Below are 24,136 nucleotides of genomic sequence, written 5' to 3'. Positions count from 1 at the left end.
AATAAATATTTCTCCATGCTTGACCTTGTTTTATCATCTGTGGTGCATTACTTTGAATTGTAGAACTAATATAAACTAAATCAGAACCTGTTACCTCACAGCTGTGGTATGAATAACTAGTTTGGTCATTTTGCACATTATTTGAGGTTTGAAATTTTGCCGGCTATGCACTTGTCACTAATCTTTGGAGAGGACCTCAAAAGCTATAATTTTGAGTGAAGTTCAACTAGGCTGATACTGCTGTTATTCGATGCTTAGCTCTCAGAAAGATGCAACTCTAATCAGACAGAGCTACCTAAAAGTAGTCCCACAAATTCTTGCTTTCTCCTCCTATTATTTCAAAGCGAGTCCCAAATGCCTGGTTCACTCTCCTCTTTAACCCCATGTTAGTACCAATTGTCTATTCTCTCCACATAGTTTTTAAAATTCTGAATTAATCCCACTAGCCTGACTCTTCCTCTTAGTTCTGTATCTTAGCCTGCTTCAAACATTTCCCTTGAAATATCCAATGTGGCCATCCTCTGCTGTGTGAAAGAGGTGGAGGAAGGAATGGCAATTTTCTGGATAATGTGCCAAAGTGGTTTTGGTGCACATATTTGGCAAGGTGAGAAGCCTCTTCACCTTCCAATTTTCCATTTTTCTGTGCCAGTAGCTTCTTTGCAAGACTGTTGTTGGGATAGTCAAAAATTCTCGGCAGACTTGGGGTCTCTCCATATACACGCTAGCGGTGGCACAGTGGTTAGCACTGCTGCCTCACAGCGCCAAAGACCCAGGTTCAATTCCCACCTCAGGCAGCTGTCTGTGCGGAGTTTGCACATTCTCCCCGTGTCTGCGTGGGTTTCCTCCAGGTGCTCCGGTTTCCTCCCACAGTCCAAATATGTGCAGGTTAGGTGAATTGGCCATGCTAAATTGCCCGTAGTGTTAGGTGAAGGGGTAAATGTAGGGAAATGGGTCTGGGTGGGTTGCTCTTCAGAGGATCGGTGTGGGCCGAAGGGCCTGTTTCCACACTGTAAGTAATCTAATTTTCACACCCAATGTGGCTGACAATGAGTACTGCTGAGCTTGCTGTACACAAATTGCCTGTGGCATTTCACTACTGTGAGTCACTGAGAAAGCGTTTCATTGGTTGTTAAATGTTTTATAATGGCCTGAGATTCTGAAAGAAGTTTCATAAAAGCAGTTTCCTTTTTCTCTATATTTTAACATGTGACTCATCACATTTTTACACCATCCAGTCTACCACAAAACTTGCACAGGTTTTGGCACTGAATGTGAAACTCCAGACTCTTTCTAAATTTTGATTGTTTGTGAGACAGTAGTATCATAAAGTAGTGCGCTTTTTTTCTCCGGTTCCTGAAGTATTTTTTTTCCACATGGAGCAGCATAAAGGTGAGGCAAATTATACGTGTGGCAACTTGCTGTCACAGTAAATCTTGATTTTGGAAAGCAAATGATAAATGTAATCAAAGGAATAAAACAGACTTGGCAGCACAACTGATTATATAGGTTAAATATATTTGAGTCAAATTCCTCTCTTATAGTTTACTCAGCCAGACCAATCCAAACCAAATGTGTCCCTCCCTGTTATGAAGGCTTGTGATGTGGCCTGTTGCCATTTTCCCAAAAGCAACATTAAAACATGTTAATTTCTTCATGCAACCATAGTCAAAGTCAGTTTGTTAACTTGACAAACCTGCTGCCTTGTGCCCACAATCTTTCATTTCTTAGGCCAGTTAAATGTTGTAACTATTTATTAAATTTGCTACTTTAGCTCTGAGCCCCTGAGAATGAAAGGAGAACTCAAATAATGGAGTACTAAGGTCATTGCAAAATGGAATTGCTCTTCTTGGACCAAGTTGCTTTAGCATTAATACAAGATGTGTTGGCTCTCGTGTGCAGCAGTTAACACATACAAAAGCTGAATTTTAACTTTATTTAAAATATTCTCCTTTTCCTCCAATTTTCATGCATAAGGGGCTACATGTTCTGGTCTCCAGATCATTGGAAATCGAATGTAAAACTGAAGAAGTGAGTCCAAAAGTAGAGGGCATAGTTTTAAGGTAAGAGGAGAAAGATTTAAAAGGGACCTGAGGGGCAACGTTTTCACACACAGGGTGGTGCATGTATGGAGTGGTGGAGGCGTATAGACTACAACTTTAAAAAGCATCTGGATGGCTATATGAATAGGAAGAGTTTAGAAGGATGTAACCAAATGCAGGCAAATGGATGCAGATAAATTTAGGATATCTGGTCAACATGGATGAGTTGGACCAAATGGTCTATTTTCATGCTGTACAGTTCTATGACTGTAAGTGCGTTAAGGATCTGTGGAAGATCTGTGGTGGACTCTCCCTCTGTATGGGCATTTAAGCGGGCATTGGATAGGCATGTGGAGGATAGTGGGCTGGTGTAGGTTAGGTAGGCTTGGATCGGCGCAACATCGAGGGCCAAAAGGCCTATACTGCGCTGTATTTTTCTATGTTCTATGTTCAATCTGTGAATTTCCTGCGAAGTTTGAACTCCTAATTTGCAATTTCACCTCCCTTGGACCATCATGAGTGTCTCCAACTCTGATTTAGTTTTTACTTCGTTACCCAGGGAATACTAGGTTAAAAAATAACATGCATAAAACCAAAACCACCATTCCAATAAGTCTTGCACTGATCACCTCCTCCCTTTCACCTCACAATGTGAATATGTCTGTAACAACTTGACAACTCCCCAACCTGCCTACATCCTCAGCTGTTCCTCCAATCATATCGACCATAAACTGGCCATTCGTTCCTAACCCTGAAACTGACATGATCTACTTAATTGTACTCTGCTCGCCTCCACAAACAGACCCGCCTATCCCTCCTGATAAGATCCTCTTAGCCCCTCCCCTCAAACATCCATGTGAATGTGGCCGCTCCAGATGCACTTCATTGATTGATTACTGTGATCCAATTTTCTTTTTTTTTATTATTGTTTACTCTTTGTTAATGATGAAGCTACAATATCTGAGAGGTTCCTTGAGTGTTTAGTTTCAGTTAGGGTGCTTGTGTAATGTGTCGACATTTCACTACCACTATTTTCCTCCAGACCACTGTTTAATACTCCTTTAGAACTGCACCAGCTTTGAAGTGAAACATTCCCAGCAACTGGACATTTTTAGCAACGTGAATGAGCACGGACTTTGTCTTTCTATTTTCTCCTGGAAATGATTGGATAGATATTTATAAATTCTGAATGTGAACTGATTAGTAAAGCAAAAGAGACTAAAATGAACCAATACAAATACTGGAAACTCAGCAGAGTTCAAGGCTTCTTTTCATTAAGTGAAAGTACAATTTCTCCTCCAAGTTGTAACATATTGTGCAAGGATTTTCTTTAAACAGTGAGTATGTAACTGTTGAAGGTTAGAATTTTGGAATGCATTCAACCTTAAGAATGTTTCACCTTTTGATTTTCTCCACCCATGCCTGCACCCCACAAATCAACAAGTATGCAGGCTCTCTACTCACTCACTTGCCTCTGTCAATGCATCTCTTCTTAGCCCATAGCAGGAGGTATGCCAGAATGGCCTGAAGTTGTTCATGATCTCCCCTTCTCAGTTAAACTTGACTGGCATGTGCTGCTTCTGTCATTGCTCAGGATTGAGGAATACTTATTCCCATTCTGTTAATTAAATAATCCTACTAAGCATTGAAAGAGTTAATATACGCAGTAGGGCAGAAGGTTCGTGTCAAGTGCTACATCCTGCTGTGATTTAAAAGGGAGAACACAACCCTCTGTTAAAATGCTGGTAACTCAATACTAGCTAAATGTAATCCTGATGTTTCTGTCAACAAGCTGTGCTTCTCTCCAAAGCAATTCAGCAGAGAATTGTAAATTTTTCACAAGTGCAATGATTTGCATTCTTAAGCTTGACCAAAAAAATGACTCATCAGCAAATAGTTTTTTTCCCAATTCAGAAGGTTCAAATTAGTAAACAGAGCTCTGGACTCCTTTGACAAAAGTTTTGTCTTGTACTGATGTGTCCATAGGCCAAACATTGTTCTCTGGTACTTTTATCCTTCCCAGATCAACATCCTTTATTGTGCCAGTCTGGTTATTGAGTATTGATGGCTTATTTTTGAATAAAGGTAATACTACTGTTTTTACTCTATCACCACTTCCTTCTAATGCACACTGAATGATGAGTCATTCACTCGTGATATAGAATAAGAACCTGACTAATTTGTTTCACCTTGACCCTTTCTCATCTGAAAACTCTGACTGTAATTAACTTGAGTCATACCAGCTAACTTGCCACAGTTAATGGATGGGACTTGATCTCTTTCAGGCCTGCTCAGGTTAGTAGCTACCGTAGACCTTGGTGTACCAGTCAATCTTTGAAGCCTTGAAAAATCTATCTGTAAATGGAAGTTGACTTGTATGGCTAGGTATAAAATGTGAACTGACCACTTCCTATTTGGAAAGCCGTTTTGAAATGTGAAAATACAACACTAGTCACTCAAATCTCATCAATGCAATGTGTTTAATTGGATGAATTAATTCTGCAAGGATACTCTTTAATTACAAATGAAATTGTTCAAATATCACCAACATACAGTCTTTGGTATCGATGCAAAAGGTTCCTTAAGTTCATTCTAAATTACTTCGGCTATAGGGTCATCATAAGATCCCACTGTGGATCAGAATTGGTGTTTGTGTTTTGCCATTGTTTGATGATGAATCGCAGTGGAAACTAGTCATTTTGGCATCAACCATTTTTGGTAGTGTCTGAGCAATCTTGGTCTTCTGCCATTTCACTGGTTCATAAAGCAACTGCACCAACTAAATATTGCCAGAGTCAAAATTTGGTTAGGACCATTTTAAAGTGTCTGTGTGTATTGTCTTTTTTTTTTAGTGATGATATAATCATTTTGATCTTTTGTGAACCCATTCTGAGATGTTTCTCAAGATCAGATCAGCAACTGGTCATTGTTCATCTTGGGCATCATCAATAGGACTTCTACCAAGTACCACACCAGTTTATCACTAACGTTGAATTCCCTTACTGTAGCACAGTTAAATGAACAAAGGTTACAGTTTTTGTTTTGTATTTAATTCTTTTGGCTGGAGGATGTTTTACCTGTTTTTATTGGATTTGCATTGGTTGTGTCTTAAACTTCCACACACCACCTTGGCAATGCAGTCAGTATCGACTTCTTAATTCTACATGCTGATGAGTAAGGTGAATTAAATGTGTACTTCTGAGCTAAAACTTAAGACTGCCTCTCGATGCAAGTTTCAATTATTTTGTTTCGGCAGAATTTAAGAGTATGGGACTAAGCATAATGTTTGGTGCTGAAAAGAAAGTTTTGTCTTTCGTCCAGGTCAACTTACTTGTGTGTTGTTCAATAGTTCTGCTTTAAAATCTCCAGCTTGAAGAATTTGCAGAAGTTATTTTTACTAATGCAAATCTGCTGTTGTGAAAGGGCTGTTGAAGCCGGAAAGCATTCTTCATAAAGATCTGGCTGATAGACAGTGAGCTGCCATTAATCATCGTGTGCTGTTATGAGACAGAACTCCAAAACTGCAGTTTTTAGTTTAATAATGGGAGAGATTTATCTTCCAGCTGGACCATTACCTCACACCAAATGACAGGGTGTTATATGGTATTTCACGGCAATTCTTTGGCCAATCCTTAATCATTGCTATCATTTCTTCCGTAGTCCAAACGATTGGAGTAGTTATAATTAATTAAAACCCCAGTTATTCCTTCCTTTTAACATGTGAAATATTCTTATAATTTTATTTGTAATTAGTGCATATACTTGAAAGTAGATTAATTGTTTGTTAGCAAACTGTACTGGGTTAAAACAGTTGAAAGTAATCAGCACGCTGCCTAACTGTGCACACAGTATTCATGAGTAAATTTGTGGATACAATACAAGCATAAGCTTGCAAGTATGTCCTGCCCATACACATTAACAGGTTAAATATTTACTTCTCCTTTCATTATGACTTAGCCTTTCTCTTCTAATTAGGTTGCTACTTTAGTCAAGGTATGTGGCCTTTGTCATTAAGTGTATGCAGTAAAGGCCACCAAAAATTAATGGCCTCCTTTTTTAATTTATTCATGGGAGTTGAGTGCTGTTCATTCGGCCTGCACTTCTTTCCTGTTTCTAGTTGCCTTAGAGATGATGAAGGTAGTGGTATGCTACATTCTTGAACTGCTGAAGTCCTTCAGCTATAGGGACACCCACAGTTGCTGAAAAGGAAGTTCCACAATTTTGACTCCACTATAGTGAAGGAACACTGATACGGTTCCTTGTCAAGATGGGGTGTAGCTTGGAGGAAAACTTACAAGTAGTGATATTCCCATTGATTTGCTGCCCTCATCCTTCTGGGTGATTTGTATGTTTGGAAGGTGTACTTGTAGGAACATTTAGTGAGTTGCTGCAGTGCACCTTGCAGATGGTGCATAATACTGCCACTCTGGATCAGTGAAGAAGAGAGAGACAATTGATTCGCCACAGTCAATTAAGCAGGCTACTTTATCCTGGGTTGTATTGAGTTTCTTGAGTGATCTTGGGACTATACTCATCCAGACTTGTAGAGAGCATTGTATAATTGTCCTCAGACTTTTGTAAATGTTGGGACAGGCACTGGAGAGATGGGCAATATTGCAGTTGATTGCAATTTTTTTTGTTTGGTTGATCAGTGCAAAGCTCCCCTGATTATTGACACAAGATGTTGGTAGGGAAGACTTAGCAAAACAACTTGTCTTTGCCTCGATTGATGCCAAGTGGCCCACCCAGTTTCATTCCCTTCTTTGGACTTCATGGTAGTTTTCAAGGCTTGCTCGGCCATTTTGGATGAGAGTCAGGAGTTGACCACATTGCAGTCAGGAGTTACGTAGAAGAAGACAATTAGAGAAATGCGAACATATCCGTCAGTTGTCGAACTAACTAGAAATATAGAGCAGCAGGGTAGCAGGTGGATTTGCAAACAAGGATGAGAATATAAAAATTGCTATTAATCAAGAAAACTTCATGCAGACAAACCAGTGACTGTGTGGCTATCACAATCTAAGACCTTTCCCTTTTTCTATTCTAAAAGAAGCATACAGAGGCACAGCAAGATCGTTTTGCATCAGAAATGTAATGTTTTTCTTAAGGTTTCACTTCCATTTTAATGCTATCCATTCCCTAACTAGCAAGGATAAGTAGATGAAATATGCTTCAAAGCTATTCCTTATTGAGTACTTTTTAAAGGATAGTTTAAACTAACTGCCACTATAGTTTTGTCTTGCACTGTCCAATTGGAAGAACTTCTCTTGCTTTGTTTGTATCCTCAACTATGCATCCCCGTGTAGAATCACCAAGCATGAACTGTGTTGCACTTTGTGGATGTACATCAACAGTAAGTCACTTCCTTAACGTGAAATCTGGAAGTGAAAAGTAACCATGCAGCTGTTTAATTGAAGGAAGAAATTCTATATTCCTCCCTAGATAAGCCAATGTGTGACTCCAAGCTTGCAGAAGCATTGTTGATTCTTAACTCTATCTGCTGTGACCCAATCAGCTACTCTGTTCAAGGCAGCTGGGCATAGGTAATAAATCATGCAATTGAAAGTACATTGGAACGCATCGGATCAAGTGTATTTGAAAGATATCCTTAGGTAAGTTGGATAAAACTTTATCAGTAAAGATGAAAACATAAGTAAATAACTGTGTCTGCCAGGAGTTTGCTCTCTCTCGCATTGTTTGTTATTATAAGGCAGCAGTCAGTTGGGAACCTAGTGGAAATTAGGAGTTTTGATAAGTGAGGAGTGATCTGTTTACATTTCTGAAGGTTCAAAGGAAATTTATTGGCATATATAGTCCGAGCCTTTCTGAAGTTCAGATCAAAGAATCATTTCAAATTTATAGCATAGAATCTGGCCATTCTGCTTATTTTGTGTATTGGCTCTATTGACTAGGCTCTCCAATAGCACTAATTTTCTGCAATTTCCTCCATGACAGTGAAAATATTTCCTTTTTCAAATTCATGTCCAGTTGGCTTGAGGACACCTTTTTTTGAATCTGCTTCCACGAAGTTGAGAAAAAGCAGGAATGCGAGGGTAGTTTTCTGAAACACCAGATGGGTATTTGGTGGGTCTCATGGGAACAGAAGCCATCACTGGTGATTCTCTGCCTCGAGACTAGATAGTTAAGAATAAACCAGTTGAGAGCTGACTCCCCCAGCTGACCTGAGGTTTTGGAGGAGGGTGGTGTCATCAACTATGTCAAAGGTTGCAGTCCTGGTCATAAGGACAGATTGAATAGTATATCTTAGTCACAGTCACATCATATTGCCATTTGTGACCTTGAAAAGAGATTTTTTTTTCCATACTGGGTCGGGAGTAGAAATCTTTATTGGAGGAATCCAAACATCAAGTTCATGGATTTCAGAGATGACTGCACATTTGAGGATGAAGAGGGTGTTGGAATTGGGTTCAAAATGAACTACAATTCGTATGGTGTGGAAGCAGGCCATTCAGCCTGTCAAATTTACACTGACCCTCTGAAGAGCATCCTACCCAGACCTATTTCCCCACCCAACCTACACATTCCTGGACGCTATGGGCAATTTAGCATGGCCAATCCGCATAACCTACACATCTTTGGACTGTGGGTGGAAACCGGAGCATCTAGAGGAAACCCACGCAGACACTGGGAGAATGTGTAAACAGTCGCCCGAGGCTGGAATTGAACCCGGTTCCCTGGTGCTGTGAGGCAGCAGTGCTAACCACTTTGCCAGAAAGGTGCCCTAGAAAAGAAGGGTGAAGGCTTCTTTTTTGTGCGGGTTGGAGATTATGACATCATCTTTGAAGAAGAGGGGTACGCTGTCTGAGGAGAGAGCAAACCTTTCTTTAAGCATTTTAGTCAGCATGGGAACTGGGAGGAGAGGTTGAGTGGTCAGTAATTTAATGTGAATGAGGGAGCAGGAGGTTGGCCTCATGGACAAGCTGAAGTAGAAGAGAAACTGGGGATTGTTGGAGCTCTGGAGGAAGTCTGTTCAGTGGCTACAAGGATAGCTGGTCAAATAGCATCAATTCTCAAGCGGCCCAGGAGTTCCTTGCACCAGGAGTTAAAAGTTAGAATGGGAAATATGGTTTTAAAAGCTGAGTGAAGAAGTAAAGTTTAAACCTACAACCTTTTGTTCCACTCAACACAATGGAAAAAGTCATTTGGCTGACCATTCAGAGTGCAAAGTGCTCTGCAGCGCCACTTTCAGACCAGGCCTGTGATTCAAGCAATCAGCATATCTCAGAAAACTGAAACATCCTATTGGATTTCGCAACCCTATTCAAACCCTATTGGGTGTGACAAACCAAAGATTCACTCCGGACTTTTCAGTTGAATGCTGTCCGAGCATGCATTGATTAAAATATTTTAATGTTTGTGTAATGTGAATGACAAAACTGCAGATGCAATTGATTAAGTATCTGCTGGATTAAAACAATTTTGTTCTCAATGGTCAAATTATTTTCTTGTAATTGCAAGTAAGTGAATTTAAGATTTACCTTCTTTTCTTTCGTTCCAATCACCATGTGTAGTTTTCAAGCCAGCCCCAGCTACATTCTGCATCCCCAGCGTAAATTGATGCAAAGGTTGAGGTGTATTTGATTTTTCTCAAATATACAGTTTTGATAAAGGACCTGAACCCCACAATTCATACATAATAAAGTGTGAATAGTTCTGTAGTGATTGAAACCAGGTGTACTTTGCTCGTTAGGTCCATGACTGAGGTTGTTAACCTTGGCTAATCAAGGAAGCCCTGGCTGACTGATATATCCAGGAGATAATAAAAAGAAAAAAAAATATGAACGGGAAATTTAGAATCTCCTCAGTTCAGGGGGCTGACTCTGAACTGTTTGGACCACACAGTCAGTGTGTTATAACTGCCATTGGTTTTGACTAAGGAGGAGCGGTTTTTTTTTCTCTCCCCCTAGTTTCAGGTAGACCTTTTCTATTTTTTTTCTTCTCCTGTTTTATTTAAACAGGAGATTTAGAATCTCCTCAGTCCAGGGGACTGACTCCACGCTGACTGACTGCAGCTAGTATACTGTGCACTCCTAAATAAAGGGTGACTTGGTGAAGGGCTATCGGCCTCTATACAGTTACTTCAAACTCACTTTCCTGTTTAACTGAAAAGTATTTATTTCTGGGAAGGTCAGCCAATGCAAATCCAGGAAACCCTGGATATTAATTTCAGTGTTTTATTTTTCCCCCAACTATGATGATCTGAGAATTGGTCTGAATCCTTTTGAGAGTGACGTTTGTAGCTTCTGAAGTAGATAAAAATTAGTGTATACAATATTCATCAAGGTAAAGAGAAATTGACCAGAGATGTTGCAGGTTTGCTTCCCCAGGAACAGAGTTTGCAGTATATATTTCAATTTTCTCTTTTTAATAAATAAATACATTTCCTTGATCCTGTTTCAGATGTTGACAACCTTGAATGCAACATTGAAATGGGAATAAACCATTCAATTCTATTGAGTTTCCTCCACCACTTAATATATTCACAACTAATCAAACCATTGGCTTTTATCCACCTAATTAATATGCCATTGGTAATCAGAAATGTATCAAATTCCACTTCAAATATACTCAAAGACTGAGCTTCTACAGCCCTCTTGGGTAGAGGATGTCAAAAATTGACTACCCTTTGAGTTTTTTATAAAAGCAAAACTTCTCCTTATCTCTGTCCTGAATGGCACCCCTTAGTTTTAAATCATACTGCCTGGATCTTGACTATTGAACCAGAGTAAACCTCTTACCAGCATCTACCCTGTCCAGCCCTTTGTTTATTTTGTAGGTTTCAATAAGATCACTTCTCGTTCTTCGAAACTTTAGACAACACATGTCCAGTTTGCCCAATCTCTCTTCGCAGGATAGCCAACTGAGGGACAAGTCCAGTGAACCTTTCTTGCCATCCCTCTACATCAGTAATGTCGTTGGGGGACAGAAACCAAAACTGTGCACACTATTCCAGTTGCAGTCTGACCAAGATCCTATATAATTGAAGCCAGACCTCAATAATCCTTATACTCAAATCCACTCCCAAAACAAACTAACATTGTATTAGTCTTCTAATAGCTTACTGCATCTGCATGATAGCATTTATTGATGTTTTGACAAAGGTACCCAAGTTCATTTCTACGTCTATGCTTTCCAAACTCTCACCATTTAATAAATACTCTGCACAACCATTCTTCTTACACAAGTGACTAACATCACATTTTTCCACATTATATTTCATCTGCCATCTCCTTGCCCTTGCACTGAGCCTGTTCAAACCCATTTTAAAATGTTTTACATCTTCCTAGAAATACACACTCCTGTTTTTGTATCATCTGCCAATTTGGAATTATTACTTTCTAGTGCACACATCCAAATCATTCAAATGTGTTGTGAGCAGCTGGGGCCCAATTACTGATCCTTGTGGTACCTCACTAATTAGCCTGCCAACATGAGAGTCATCCATTTTTTCCTACTCTGTTTTCTGTCTGTTAGCCAGTCCCTAATCCCTGGCAGTACATTACCCATGTGCTTTAATTTTGCTAACCAACTTCCTGTGGGGGTGAGGGTGGGGGGATCTTAACAAAGGACTCCTGAAAATCCAGTTATTATACATCCACTGACTAACCTGTCACTTATTTGTAAGTAACATCCTCAAAACAAACTCCAAATTTGTCAAACACGTTTTTTGTTTGCAAATCCATGCTGTCTGTGCCCAATCAGATCACTTTTTTTATCCAAGTGCCCTTGGTCATGTTTCCAGCAATTTCCCTGTTCCTGTGTAAAGCTGATGAGTCTGGAGTTCCCTGTGGGGTGACATTTGCATGTGTGTTGTTGAAAAATTCTTGATAGACTGTGGATGATCCAGTTACAGTACAGGATAATTCCATGAGCTCAAATCATTCTTTGTTCTTGGGGTGAGGAGGTGGCTGGTCAGCATTGTACCATTTGACTGTTTCGGAGGGAATTTCTAAATCTTGATCTAACAACATCAACAAGCAGCAGTGATGTAGGTGTTAAGTTGTGTTGAGGTGCAACGTCAAGGTGTTTGTGTTATCTGTGCGCTTGTCCTTCAGGTGATGGATTTGGAAATATTGTTGAAGAAACTTCGGTGAGTTGCAGTGGTCCACCTTATAGATAATACACCCCAACACCACAGCACAGTGCTGATGAAGGGAGTGAATGTTTAAGTCAGAATTAGAAGACCATCTTGATCACAATATCCTGGCCAGAGTATAGTGTCCTGCATGGATGTCAAAGCTAGTGGACATGTCCTTGGAACTAATCTGTATTTTACATGTACCCGCAAAGAAGTCAAGAAATCGGAGTGAGGAAGGAAGAAAATCAAAAACACTGCAATAGACCTTAATGTTGTTTGCACTTGAAATGTTTTATTTTGTATCTTATATCATGTAAGACTTAAATATTTTCTAGAGTTGTGACTTAAATTCCCTGTATACGTACAGCATTCTTTCAGTCAACAAATGTTTAATTTTGTTTTTTTATTTACAGATGGACAAAAGCGGAAGAAATCATTGCGACGGAAGTTAGATTCATTGGGCAAGGAAAAGAACAAGGACAAAGGTGAATAAGCAATGTATTAAAAATGACTTGCATATTTAGAATTTCTGGAAACCAAAAGGGTAAAAATGCAAGAGTTTGAAAGCATTTCCCCTTCAGATTAAATTGCCAACCTTACCTAAGGAATAATTATAGAATGAATGATACCTATATTCTGCAAATTGACCTCCACTATGAGTTCAAGAATGACTTTTTGGTTTAGCTAAAAATTAACTTGGGCTTAGTCAGATGAAAGCTCAGCTGCCAGTAATGAAGAAACTAAAATTATGGATGCTTATGATCGTAGAGACGTCATAAGGCAAAGGGTTGAAAGAAGTTATGGAGATGGTGAGGGGGATTGTGGGGTGTTGAGGGGGGGTGGGGGGCGGGGTGGGAAACTGGATGCTCATGGTGGGTGTCAAGGCCGTGGAGGGATTTGAAAATACCAAAACTGATCCATGGCTCAGTAACACCCTATAATAGAGAAAATGTATATTTGAACTCTGGATAAAATTAATCTGGAGATTAGCTTCAAGGAGGAGGCAAGAATTAATGCACAGTCAGACCATATTGGTCCTACTTGAGTTTCCCATTCTATTCATATAAACTTTTCTAAGTAGGTGATTGGAGTTTTCTTTTTTTTCACCTTAATTTGAAATATTCCATGCAACCAAATATTTCAAGAGGAAGGGCAATAGCATGTGGGGAATTGTCATATATGTTGCCCTTTTTAAAATTGTTGAAGCATGACTTGGTTACATCAAACTAATTTATGTTGACTTCAGTTGGGCTAATGATGCAGTATATTATCAAGTTTTAACTTTTGTTTTAAACTAGGGAGTTTTAAAAATACAAGCTCTTTCAAGTAAGCCTTGTAAATGAGTCCTAATTTAAATAATTACTTAATAATCAAGTCTCAAGTGGGAATCTATAAATAGTGTAATAGATCTGCTATGACATTAAGCAAGCAAATTTGAAGGACAAATGTATGTGACACATTGTAGGGAAACATGTCTTATTTTGTAAATTTTCAAGTGTGTTCTCAATTTCTACTCAGTAAAAATGAAGAAAACTATATATAACCACGAGGCATCATGACTAATTAATATTACCACTCGAGAAACTCAACACTCTTATCGGTTGTGGCTATCTTATACATAGACTTTGTAGGGTGCAAAAGGAACTATATGGTGAATAAAAAAGATAAATAGTACAGTAAAATTTGAGGGTGAAACAAATAGTCAAAGAGAAGATTTTTGAGAGACTTTGTTTGAGTTTTAACATTGAGAGCTTTGTTGCAAAACTCTCCAAGGCAGGTATTTAGTGGCAGAAGGGCCGGTCACCAGTTGTGAAGATGAATGGTTAATTCTGTCAGTGGAATGAAAAGTTCATGTATTGATTGGAGACCTCTTAATTTGTTGTGGAATTATGCATGGAGGAATATTAAACTTGGTGCAAATAGCTTGAAGTCATAAACTTGGCAGTTGAAAATTGATTAAATAAGAATTGAGTTGATTGGATAAGGGATGGCTTAGTGCAGTCTGCAGCACTGTCGAATGAAGTGATTATTCTTGAGTGAACAAAGAGTTTGCATGCCTCAAGGCCTAAAAAACAAATGTGATTCTGGTGCAGTCCTTCACAAATGTTAAGAGTCAAATTGTTGAAGGAGTGATCCCCTGCTTCAGCTGTTAAGTGTTAACCTGTTTATGGCTAGGACTCTTTGATATGATTGGGAGTAAAACAGTCTGCCAACCAATTAGTGTGTCAAACTTCACCATGGGCTGGTCTGATTGTCACTGTCAACATGGCAAGTTCTGTGGTACACATCAACAATACATGAGGATATCAGAACCACTTGTTGAGTATTTTGCAGATCTGTGTTAAGGAGACCTGACTTGTTGATGCAAGTTATTCTCCTTCCCAGCTTTCCTATCCTACTTTGTCTCAAAGCATTTATTGACCTGAAATACATTTTCAAAAAAAAGCTACTGGCAAGTGGCAGCTCGTTGAGCTAATGGTTAAAGGGAAAATGCGCTTTGTGCATGGGAAATCATGTCTCACAAACTTGATTGTTACTTTTTCAAAAAACTCAAAGAGGATTGATGAGGGCAGAACATAGATGTAATCTATATGGATTTCAATAAGGCGCTTGACAAGGTTCCCCATGGGAGACTGGTTAGCAAGATTAGATCTCATGGAATACAGGGAGAACTAGCCATTTGGATACAGAACTGGCTCAAAGGTAGAAGGGTGGTGGTGGAGGGTTGTTTTTCAGACTGGAGCCCTGTGACCAGTGAAATGCCACAAGGATCGGTGCTGGGTCCTCTACTTTTTGTCATTTACATAAATGATTTGGGTGTGAGCATAAGAGGTGCAGTTAATAAATTTGCAGATGACACCAAAATTGGAGATGTCATAGACAGCGAAGAGGCTTACCTCAGATTACAACAGGATGTGGACCAAATTGGCCAATGGGCTGAGAAGTGGCAGATGGAGTTTAATTCAGATAAATGCGAGGTGCTGCATTTTGGGAAAGCAAATCTTAGCAGGACTTATACACTTAATGGTAAGTTCCTGGGGAGTGTTGCTGAACAAAGAGACCTTGGAGTGCCGGTTCATAGCTTCTTGAAAGTGGATTCGTAGGTAGGTAGGATAGTGAAGAAGGTGCTTGGTATGCTTTCCTTCATTGTTCAGAGTATTATGTACAGGACATGTTGGGAGGTCATGTTGTGGCTGTATAGGACATTGGTTAGGCCACTGTTGGAATATTGCACACAATTCTGGTCTCCTTCTTATTGGAAAGATGTTGTGAAACTTAAAAGAGTTCAGAAAAGATTTACAAGGATGTTGCCAGGGTTGGAAGATTTGAGCTATAAGGAGAGGCTGAACAGGCTGGGGCTGTTTTCCCTGGAGCGTCAGAGGCTGAGGGGTGACCTTATAGAGGCTTACAAAATTATGAGGGGCATGGATAGAATAAATAGGTAAAGTCTTTTCTCTGTAGTTGGGGAGTCCATAACTAGAGGGCATAGGTTTAGGGTGAGAGGGGAAAGATATAAAAGAGACCCAAGGCGCAACCTTTTCAAGCAGAGGGTGGTACGTGTATGTAATGAGCTGCCAGAGGATGTGGTGGAGCCTGGTACAATTGCAACATTTAAGAGGCATTGGATGGGTATATGGATAGGAAGGGTTTGGAGGGATATGGGCCAGGTCTGGCAGGTGGGACTAGATTGGGTTGGGATATCTGGTCGGCATGGACGGGTTGGACCGAAGGGTCTTTTTCCATGCTGTACATCTCTATGACTCTATTAAATATGGAATACACAATATTTGGTCCCCGTGCAATAAAAGGTAATGCATTCTTTTTGCTAACTCGTTTAGAAAGTTTGCAGGGATATAAGATTCTTTTTAAAAGAATCACTCATCTGTTGACATCATGTTAATTGCCTTGCGTGTCTTTAGACAGTCATGGAATTAAATACAATAGTGGTTTTGTGCTTTATATATGGTGTACTCGTTGGTTCCAGTGGAACTGGCTCAGATTACAATTTATCCTTGACTCTCAGGTTTTTTTAAAATAAATTTTGGAATTTTACTAGTGCTGGCAAGGCCAGTATGTGTTGTCCATCCATCCTTGCTCTTGAATATGGTAGTAGCCCACCTTTTTGACCTTTTGCAGTGCATGTATTGAGTTGGGTATTCAAACAGGGTGTTTGGCTATGTCTTCCAGAAGTTTGATCTGATGGTGACGATGAAGGAATCATGATAAATACTTAATTATCGCACTCTTTCAACACCACCTACAGTGTGTGTGGAAAAGCATCATCACTATCTTTTGAAACTTGAGTTTAAAAGGGAAAGTGAGGACTGCAGATGCTGGAAATCAGAATCGAAGAGTGTGCTGCTGGAAAAGCACAGCAGGTCAGGCAGCATTCGAGGAGCAGGGGATTTGATGTTTCGGGCATTAGCCCTTCATCAGTAATGAGAGCTCTCACTGTGTGCTCAGTCCGCTACTGTTCACCTGGCAGCAATGCACAGGTTGAATCACATCATCAAGTTCACTGCTGTTGATGTGATCCACGACAATGGTGAGTCAGCATACAAAGAGGAGGTGCAGCAGTTAATGGACTGGTGCAGAGCCAACAACCTGTCTCTGAATGTAGACAAGACGAAAGAGATGGTTGTTGACTTCAAGAGCACATGGAGTGACCACTCTCCGCAGGGCATCAGCTCCCCCGTGGAGATTGTGAAGATCACCAAATTTCTTGGTGTTCACCTGAACCCTCAATATCAGCTCCTTAGCCAAGAAAGCCCAGCAATGTCTTTACTTTCTGCACAGGCTGAGGAAAGCCCACCTCCCTCCCCACATCTCACCACACTCTACAGAGGATTCATTTGAGAGCATGCTGAGCTGCTGCATCACTCCTGGTTCAAGAATTTCACAGTCTCAGATTGTAAGGCCCTACAACGGATAGTGAGGACAGCTAAAACGATCATCGGGGTCTCTTTTCCCTCCATTACAGACATTTACTCCACTTGATGCATCTGAAAAGCTAAAGGTGTTGTGGAAGATCCCACATACCCCTCAGTCAAACTCTTCTCCCTCCTGCCATCTGGCAGAAGATACCAGAGCATTTGGTGTCTCATGGCCAGACTGTGCAACAGTTTCTTTCCCCAAGCCATCAGGCTCCCTAACAGTATAATTGCACTCGTTTTTCCCATCTAAAATTCTTTCCTATTGCTGCTAGAAAAATTTCTATTATTCATCATTCTTCTGTTACACTGTAACTTGCGTGTTTGCACTGCCTCTACACTTTATGCCGTGTACGATTGTGTAGTTTGTGCTGTCCATGTAGCACCCTCGGTATTGGAGGAAAGCTGTCTCGTTTTTGCTGTATTAGTTTATATGGTAGAAGTGACAAATAAAAGCCAAGCTACTCTACTCTAGAAACAAAACCTGTTTTGGGGGGAGCAACACCTTCCAACTTTGCCTCCCATCTATGGCCATGAGTTTTCTCCAGTTGTTCGTCCTTGTGATTGAATTTTCACAAGCCTTATGAGACTTTTTCAGTGTCATTTGCCTGCATATTTTGAGTGTTGTGTGTACCTACACCTGCTGCAGTCCAAAAGTGTGGCGCGTTACCATCCCTTGAAGAAAAATAAGAATATGCAACAATTGCTGGCCTTGCCAGCGATGTTCACGTTCTGTGATAGCAAACACGCGTAGCCTAATTAACATCTATTTATAAACAGCAATAATAAATGTAACCTTGAGTACTGTGTTTTCTATCACCTGATGAAGGAGCGTCGCTCCGAAAGCTAGTGTGCTTCCAATTAAACCTGTTGGACTCTAACCTGGTGTTGTGTGATTTTTAAGGAGAAAGTGAGGTCTGCAGATGCTGGAGATCAGAGCTGAAAATGGGTTGCTGGAAAAGCACAGTAGGTCAGGCAGCATCCAAGGTACAGGAAATTCGACGTTTCGGACATAAGCCCTTCTTCAGGAATCCTGAAGAAGGGCTTATGCACGAAACGGCGATTCTCCTGTTCCTTGGATGCTGCCTGACCTGCTGTGATTTTCCAGCAACACATTTTCAGCAGTTGTATAATTTTTAACTTTGTACACCCCAGTCCAACACCGGCATCTCCAAATTGTGTTTTCTCCTGTACTGTTGCAAACAGTGCTAGATTAAAGACTGCTTAGGGTTGTAAAAGTTTCTCTTAGTGTCAGCCGATTTTCATTTGCTGCTCACACCGTATTATGTTTTGACCGCTATGAGGCAATGAGAATGCAAGTGAATGATGGCATCACGTAGTAGCTGATGGTGTTGTGTTGCATGTTGCTAACAACACTCAAAGTTTGGCCTAACAACCAGCTATATACCCGTCACTGGGGACTGAGGATACCACTTTAAAATATGGAAAAATGGGCATGTTGTATAGTCTGCTGCACAAATTAATTTACAGTATGGATGGTCACACTGGAAAAGTTCCAGGTGCTAGCTCTGTTAGCAGAAGTATGTTTACGCTATAGAGCGGGAATTTTATTAGCAAAGAATAGTTGACATTTGAAACTAAGCCCACAGTCACTTTGCAATATCTATTTATCTGTTCAATAGAAAGTGAATTCCTGAGAGCAATTCCTTACATTTTAAATTTTCTTTCAAATTGAACTTGCTTTTTTGATCCTTTTTGTGTTCACCAAAGTAAATAATATTAGTATGGGGAAATCTACAGGAATCACATGTCTCTAATTAGGAGTGCAGCCAGAATTATTATTCATCTTGTTTTGAACTGAATATAATTGCCAGTGTAACCCAGCAATGAGAATTCTGTAACTAGTTTTATCAAATAATCACTGGGAGCAGTTGAACATGTACCTTTTTAGTTTTGCTACATAAAACATGCACTCTTTACAGTCTTCTGTTTTTTGAGTAGCCTGTGTAGTTTTTTTTCCCTTAAAAAGCCTCTTCGTGAATTTATGTAGGAACACAGAAGTGTAACTGTTAACTTTGCCAGCAGTTTTAAGTTCGTGAAGACTGTAGCTTAAGGGTTGTACTGTGTGATAGAATGGTTCTATCAATGAAACCTGCATATAACAAATCCTTACCAAAGGTTAAAAATCTGAGCAGAAGAAATCCACTGTGTTTGACAGGGCTCTCAGCTGGGTCTGACCCATTTAACCATGTCCCACTACCCCCAGCGCTCCAAACAATTGTGAAGTTCTACTTGTTTTCACTTGCCACTCCACCAATCTCCACATTCAGCAGATTGTTCCATGCAACTTTTGCTACCTCCAACAGGATGCCAGCACCAAACACCATCTTCCCACCCATTCCACTGTCGTCATATTGCAGGTACAGTTCCATTCAAGTTATCCTTATCCACTCTCTTCTGTTGTAACTAACACTTCCTCGGATCTTCTCTCTATCCCCACCCACCCAATGACAACTTCCCATGTAATCGTAGGTGGAACACTTGCCCATTCACTTCTGCCTCCTTCATTGTTCAGGGCACCCAGCCATGCCTTCCAGGTGAAGCAGTGGTTGTTTGTACATCTTTAAGTTTATTCTACAGTATTCGGTACTCACAACACAATTTCCTTTTATAGCAGCAAGACCAAACATCAACTTGGTGACTGCTTTGCACAGCATTCCCACTCTGTCCATAAGAATAATCCTGATCTTCCAGTTGCTCGTCTTCTCAATAACTGATCTTACTCCCACACTAGCATTTCCCACCTGGGCCTGCAACGGTTTTCCAATGAAGCTCAAAGAGCAACATCTCATTTTCTACCAGGACACTTTGCGATTTTGAGGACACAACATTTGAGTTTAGCAGCTTTAGAGCATGACCTCTGTCCTCCATTTTAATTACATGCCTTGCTATACAGCCCCCAAACTATTCCTGGCCAGGTCTTCGTTTGAGCTCTCATCAGAATGAACTCGTTTTCTCCTTTTCACATCTCTCCTTTATCACCACTATGGTTAGATTAGATTAGATTACTTAGTGTGGAAACAGGCCCTTCGGGCCAACAAGTCCACACCGACCCGCCGAAGCGCAACCCACCCATACCCCTACATTTACCCCTTACCTAACACTATGGGCAATTTAGCATGGCCAGTTCACCTGACCTGCACATCTTTGGACTGTGGGAGGAAACTGGAGCACCCGGAGGAAACCCACGCAGACACGTGGAGAACGTGCAAATTCCACATAGTCAGTCGCCTGAGTCGGGAATTGAACCCGGGTCTCAGGCGCTGTGAGGCAGCAGTGCTAACCACTGTGCCACCGTGCCGCCCACTAGAACTCCCTTTGTCTTTGCTCTGGGCACTCCCATCTGTTCCTCCTCCCTTTTCTGTCGACTGTGTAGTTACTATAATTTTCCAGCCCAAACCATTCCAAAGAAGTTCTGTTGAACTCAAAAGCATTTAACTCTCTTTCTCTCTGTTGATGTGCTATCAGACCTGAGCTTCTCCAGCAACTTCTGTTTTTATTGAGATTGTCAACCTCTTCAGTATTTTATTTTACTTAATTATTTTTTAAGAAGTTTGGCAAGAAGTGGAGAAGAAATAAATATCTGATTCATTCAATTTAACTTGTAAATTCCCATCTTTCAGTAGATATACTGTCAGTTTTGTTTCAGTTACAAAGCTCACACCTAAAAATTGTTTTTAAATTTTCTGATAGGATCTCCTTGTTATCCAAATTTACTAACTAACAGCCAGCTCCAAAGTTAGATATGATACAGGCCAGATGCAAAGTAGCATTGCCCCTCCCATTTACCTCCCCCCCCCCCCCCCCCCAACCCCACCTTATTCCAGATCCAACCCTCCAATTCAACACCGCCCTCTTGAAAGATCCTACGTGTCCATCTTCCTTCCCATCGATCTGCTCCACCACCATCTCCGGCCTATCACTTTCATCTCCACCTTCATCTATCTATCGCATTCCCAGTTGCCTAACCCCCCCCCCCCCCCCCCCCTCGACCGCCCCCAGCCCCTTTCCCCTTCTATTTATCTCTCAGCCCCCTTGGGCCACCCTCATTTCTGATGAAGAGCTTATGCTCAAAATGTTGGTTCTCCTGCTCGCCAGATGCTATCTGGCCAGCTGTGATTTTCCAGCATCACACTCTTTGACTCTGATCTCTAGCATTTGCGATCCTTACTTTCTGCTCTAACCATGTCAATCTCTCCACCTAAGTTATGTACCATTCCTGCACTGAAAATACTGATTCTATAAGTCTTTTAAAGATCTAAATGGGAGGTATGTGCAGGCGTGGGAGAAGAGGACAGGGGAGTGTCAATGCATCAATGGTTTCTGAGAATAATTACAGCCCAAAATAAGGCCATTCAGCCTATCATTTCCATGCCAGTTATCTTGCTATTCCTTTTGTTACTGATTTAAAATATTCAACCCCTATATAGCAGCACTGTTGGAATGCCTTCACAGTATGGACTGTAGCTGTTCAAAAGTTGGCTCACTACCAACTGATTGAAGGGAGTTTAGGCACTGACAAACCATGTTCACTTTGTCAGAGACAGCCACATCCATAGAGAAACGAAGAAAAACAAAAAAAAAACTTCAGAAAGAGTTCTACCCAAACCGACAACCTTCTAACCTAATCATGTTGAACCAAAGATGAAACCGATGTGGATTGTATAATGCAGTTACTTTGTTTGCATGGGCTGTCATGTTTTGATTTATTTTTTTTTCCTGTGACACCTTCCCATGACAGTAGGAGATTACTGTTTTTTTGCAATTGTATTTTCATTATTAAGTTTTGTTACTACTTTGAGAGTCAATATGACAGCTGTCAATCTCACAGTAGTGGTACCTGCCTTGTTAAACCTGAGAGCAGCTTCGTACCACAACTTCCACAGTCACCTTTTATACTGAACCTCAATAACTTTCCTTTTTACTGCTAACTGTATTTGAATCATGATAAGTTACAATGCTATACCTATTTTCCAGATCTTAATGTTGTATGCCTGGGTTCATAGAGCTCTCTGTCTACCCAGTCCTCCGCTGCTCTATTAGATAAGATTCCCAACAGTGTGGAAACAGGCCTTCAGCCTGGAGGAAGAACGCCTCATCTTCCGCCTCGGAACACTTCAACCCCAGGGCATCAATGTGGACTTCAACAGCTTCCTCATTTCCCCTTCCCCCCACCTCATCCTAGTTTCAAACTTCCAGCTCAGCACTGTCCCCATGACTTGTCCGACCTGCCTAGCTCCTTTTCCACCTATCCACTCTACCCTCTCCTCCCTGACCTATCACCTTCATCTCCTCCCCCACTCACCCATTGTACTCTATGCTACTCTCTCCCCACCCTCCCCTAGCTTATCTCTCCACGCTTTCAGGCTCACTGCCTTTATTCCTGATGAAGGGCTTTTGCCCGAAACGTCGATTTCGCTGCTCCTCGGATGCTGCCTGAACTGCTGTGTTCTTCCAGCACCACTGATCCAGAATCTTTTTTCCAGCATCTGCAGTCATTATTTTTACCTCTTCAGCCCAACAAGTCCACACCGACCCTCCCAACAGTATCCCAGCTGGACCTGTTTCCCTCTGACTAATACACCTAACACTATAGGCAAGTTAGCATGGCCAATTCACCTGACCTGCACATCTGTGGGAGGAAACTGGAGCAAACCCACGCAGACGATGTGCAAACTCCACACAGACAGTCGCCTGAGGCTGGAATCGAACCTGGGACCCTGGTGCAGTGAAGTAGCAGTGCGAACCACTGAGCCACTGTGCTGCCCAATATTCCCTTTGTAGCAGTGCCATGGTCTCTAATGCATCATATACCCACTTTGTCTACTGCATGTCCACAGTCTTGGAGTCCTGTCCTGACCACTAGTGACAGAGCCCCCAAGCTACTAATGTTTTCAAAAAGAAAATCCATGAGAAAATCTGCAGGATTGGCATCCTGCCTTTTTAGCATTGCTGTGGTTAAAGTTCTTGGCAGAGCTATTGCAAAGGCTGCATTCTGCAATTCATTATTTTTTCCTGTGCAAGTGTCTTGTGATTACCTCTTCACTTACAACATCTGTGTGCTTTTAGCAATTTTTTTTAACATGTAGCTTTTTTTTATTTTAGTAGGACGCAAAGTGGAACAGTTTGAGTGTTTGTGACCCAATTACATTGTTTCTGTGCTTCCATGCAAACTCTTCTTTCTTCTTTTTGTGTTTGACTCTCTGACCAATAGACTCGTGCTTCTTTCAGGTTTTTCCAGCTTCTGGCCATGTGTGATTCTCTTACTCTGCCCCAAAAACTTTACACCAACCCAGCCAATCCTCCCTTCTAGTCTCGTACTGTGGTATATAGCCATTTTGAGCTGAAAATGTGTTGCTGGTTAAAGCACAGCAGGTTAGGCAGCATCCAAGGAACAGGAAATTCGACGTTTCGGGCCAGAGCTGTAGCCATTTTCCCCATCTCTCATTCCCCAACCATTTGTAATGTCTACCCTCCATCCTCATTCTATACAGACTTAGCGCTCTATCTGTGGTGTGTCCTCAACTTCAGTGCTACAGATTTCCATCTAGCTAAACACAAAGTTCCTGAATCCTTGTGTGTAATATAGCTGGCTGGCAAATCTAAAGTAATATTTGATTACTAAACTGAAATACAATATTATACATTTAGGAAATTTCCACTGGAGATAAAATGGGGCTAGATAGAGATTCTGAAAGAATGCAAGGTAGTTGTTCTGGGAAAGAAATGGTTTCTTTGTTCCATAGTATTGTTCTTTATCAATTGCCATCTTGCTTTCCTGTGAATAGAAGTTTATTGTCACTTGTATTTGTGAAAATAGAGTGAGATGTGTTTAAGTTGCCACAATTCCACCAAAATTAAAATTGCTAGATCTTAAAAAAAATTTGCTAAAAGCATACAGATGTTGTAAGTGAAGAGGTAATCACAAGGCACAGGAAAATACAACCCCATTTTAATTACAGAAATCATAAGAAGAAATAATTGAACAAAGTTCAGTTTTTGTTCCCTCGGCGGCTCCTGGGTTTCTGGAGTGACTATGGAATGCC

At 40.8% G+C, this 24,136-nt stretch overlaps 1 protein-coding gene across 7 annotated transcripts in view; it reads left to right on the top strand.

The window, feature by feature from the left end:
- LOC132820986 (rho GTPase-activating protein 6) overlaps positions 1 to 24,136 on the top strand; it is a 535,965-nt gene that overhangs the window by 419,294 nt on the left and 92,535 nt on the right. For all 7 annotated transcript variants that reach the window (XM_060833423.1, XM_060833429.1, XM_060833424.1 and 4 more), the window contains exon 3: positions 12,552 to 12,623. In XM_060833423.1, the coding sequence (XP_060689406.1) occupies positions 12,552 to 12,623 (72 nt within the window). The remainder of the gene's footprint in view (positions 1 to 12,551; positions 12,624 to 24,136) is intronic.

Source organism: Hemiscyllium ocellatum, chromosome 12 (genome assembly GCF_020745735.1).
Source record: "Hemiscyllium ocellatum isolate sHemOce1 chromosome 12, sHemOce1.pat.X.cur, whole genome shotgun sequence".
In the NCBI taxonomy this organism is placed as follows: Eukaryota; Metazoa; Chordata; class Chondrichthyes; order Orectolobiformes; family Hemiscylliidae; genus Hemiscyllium; species Hemiscyllium ocellatum.
This window is presented reverse-complemented; position numbering and strand designations above follow the sequence as displayed.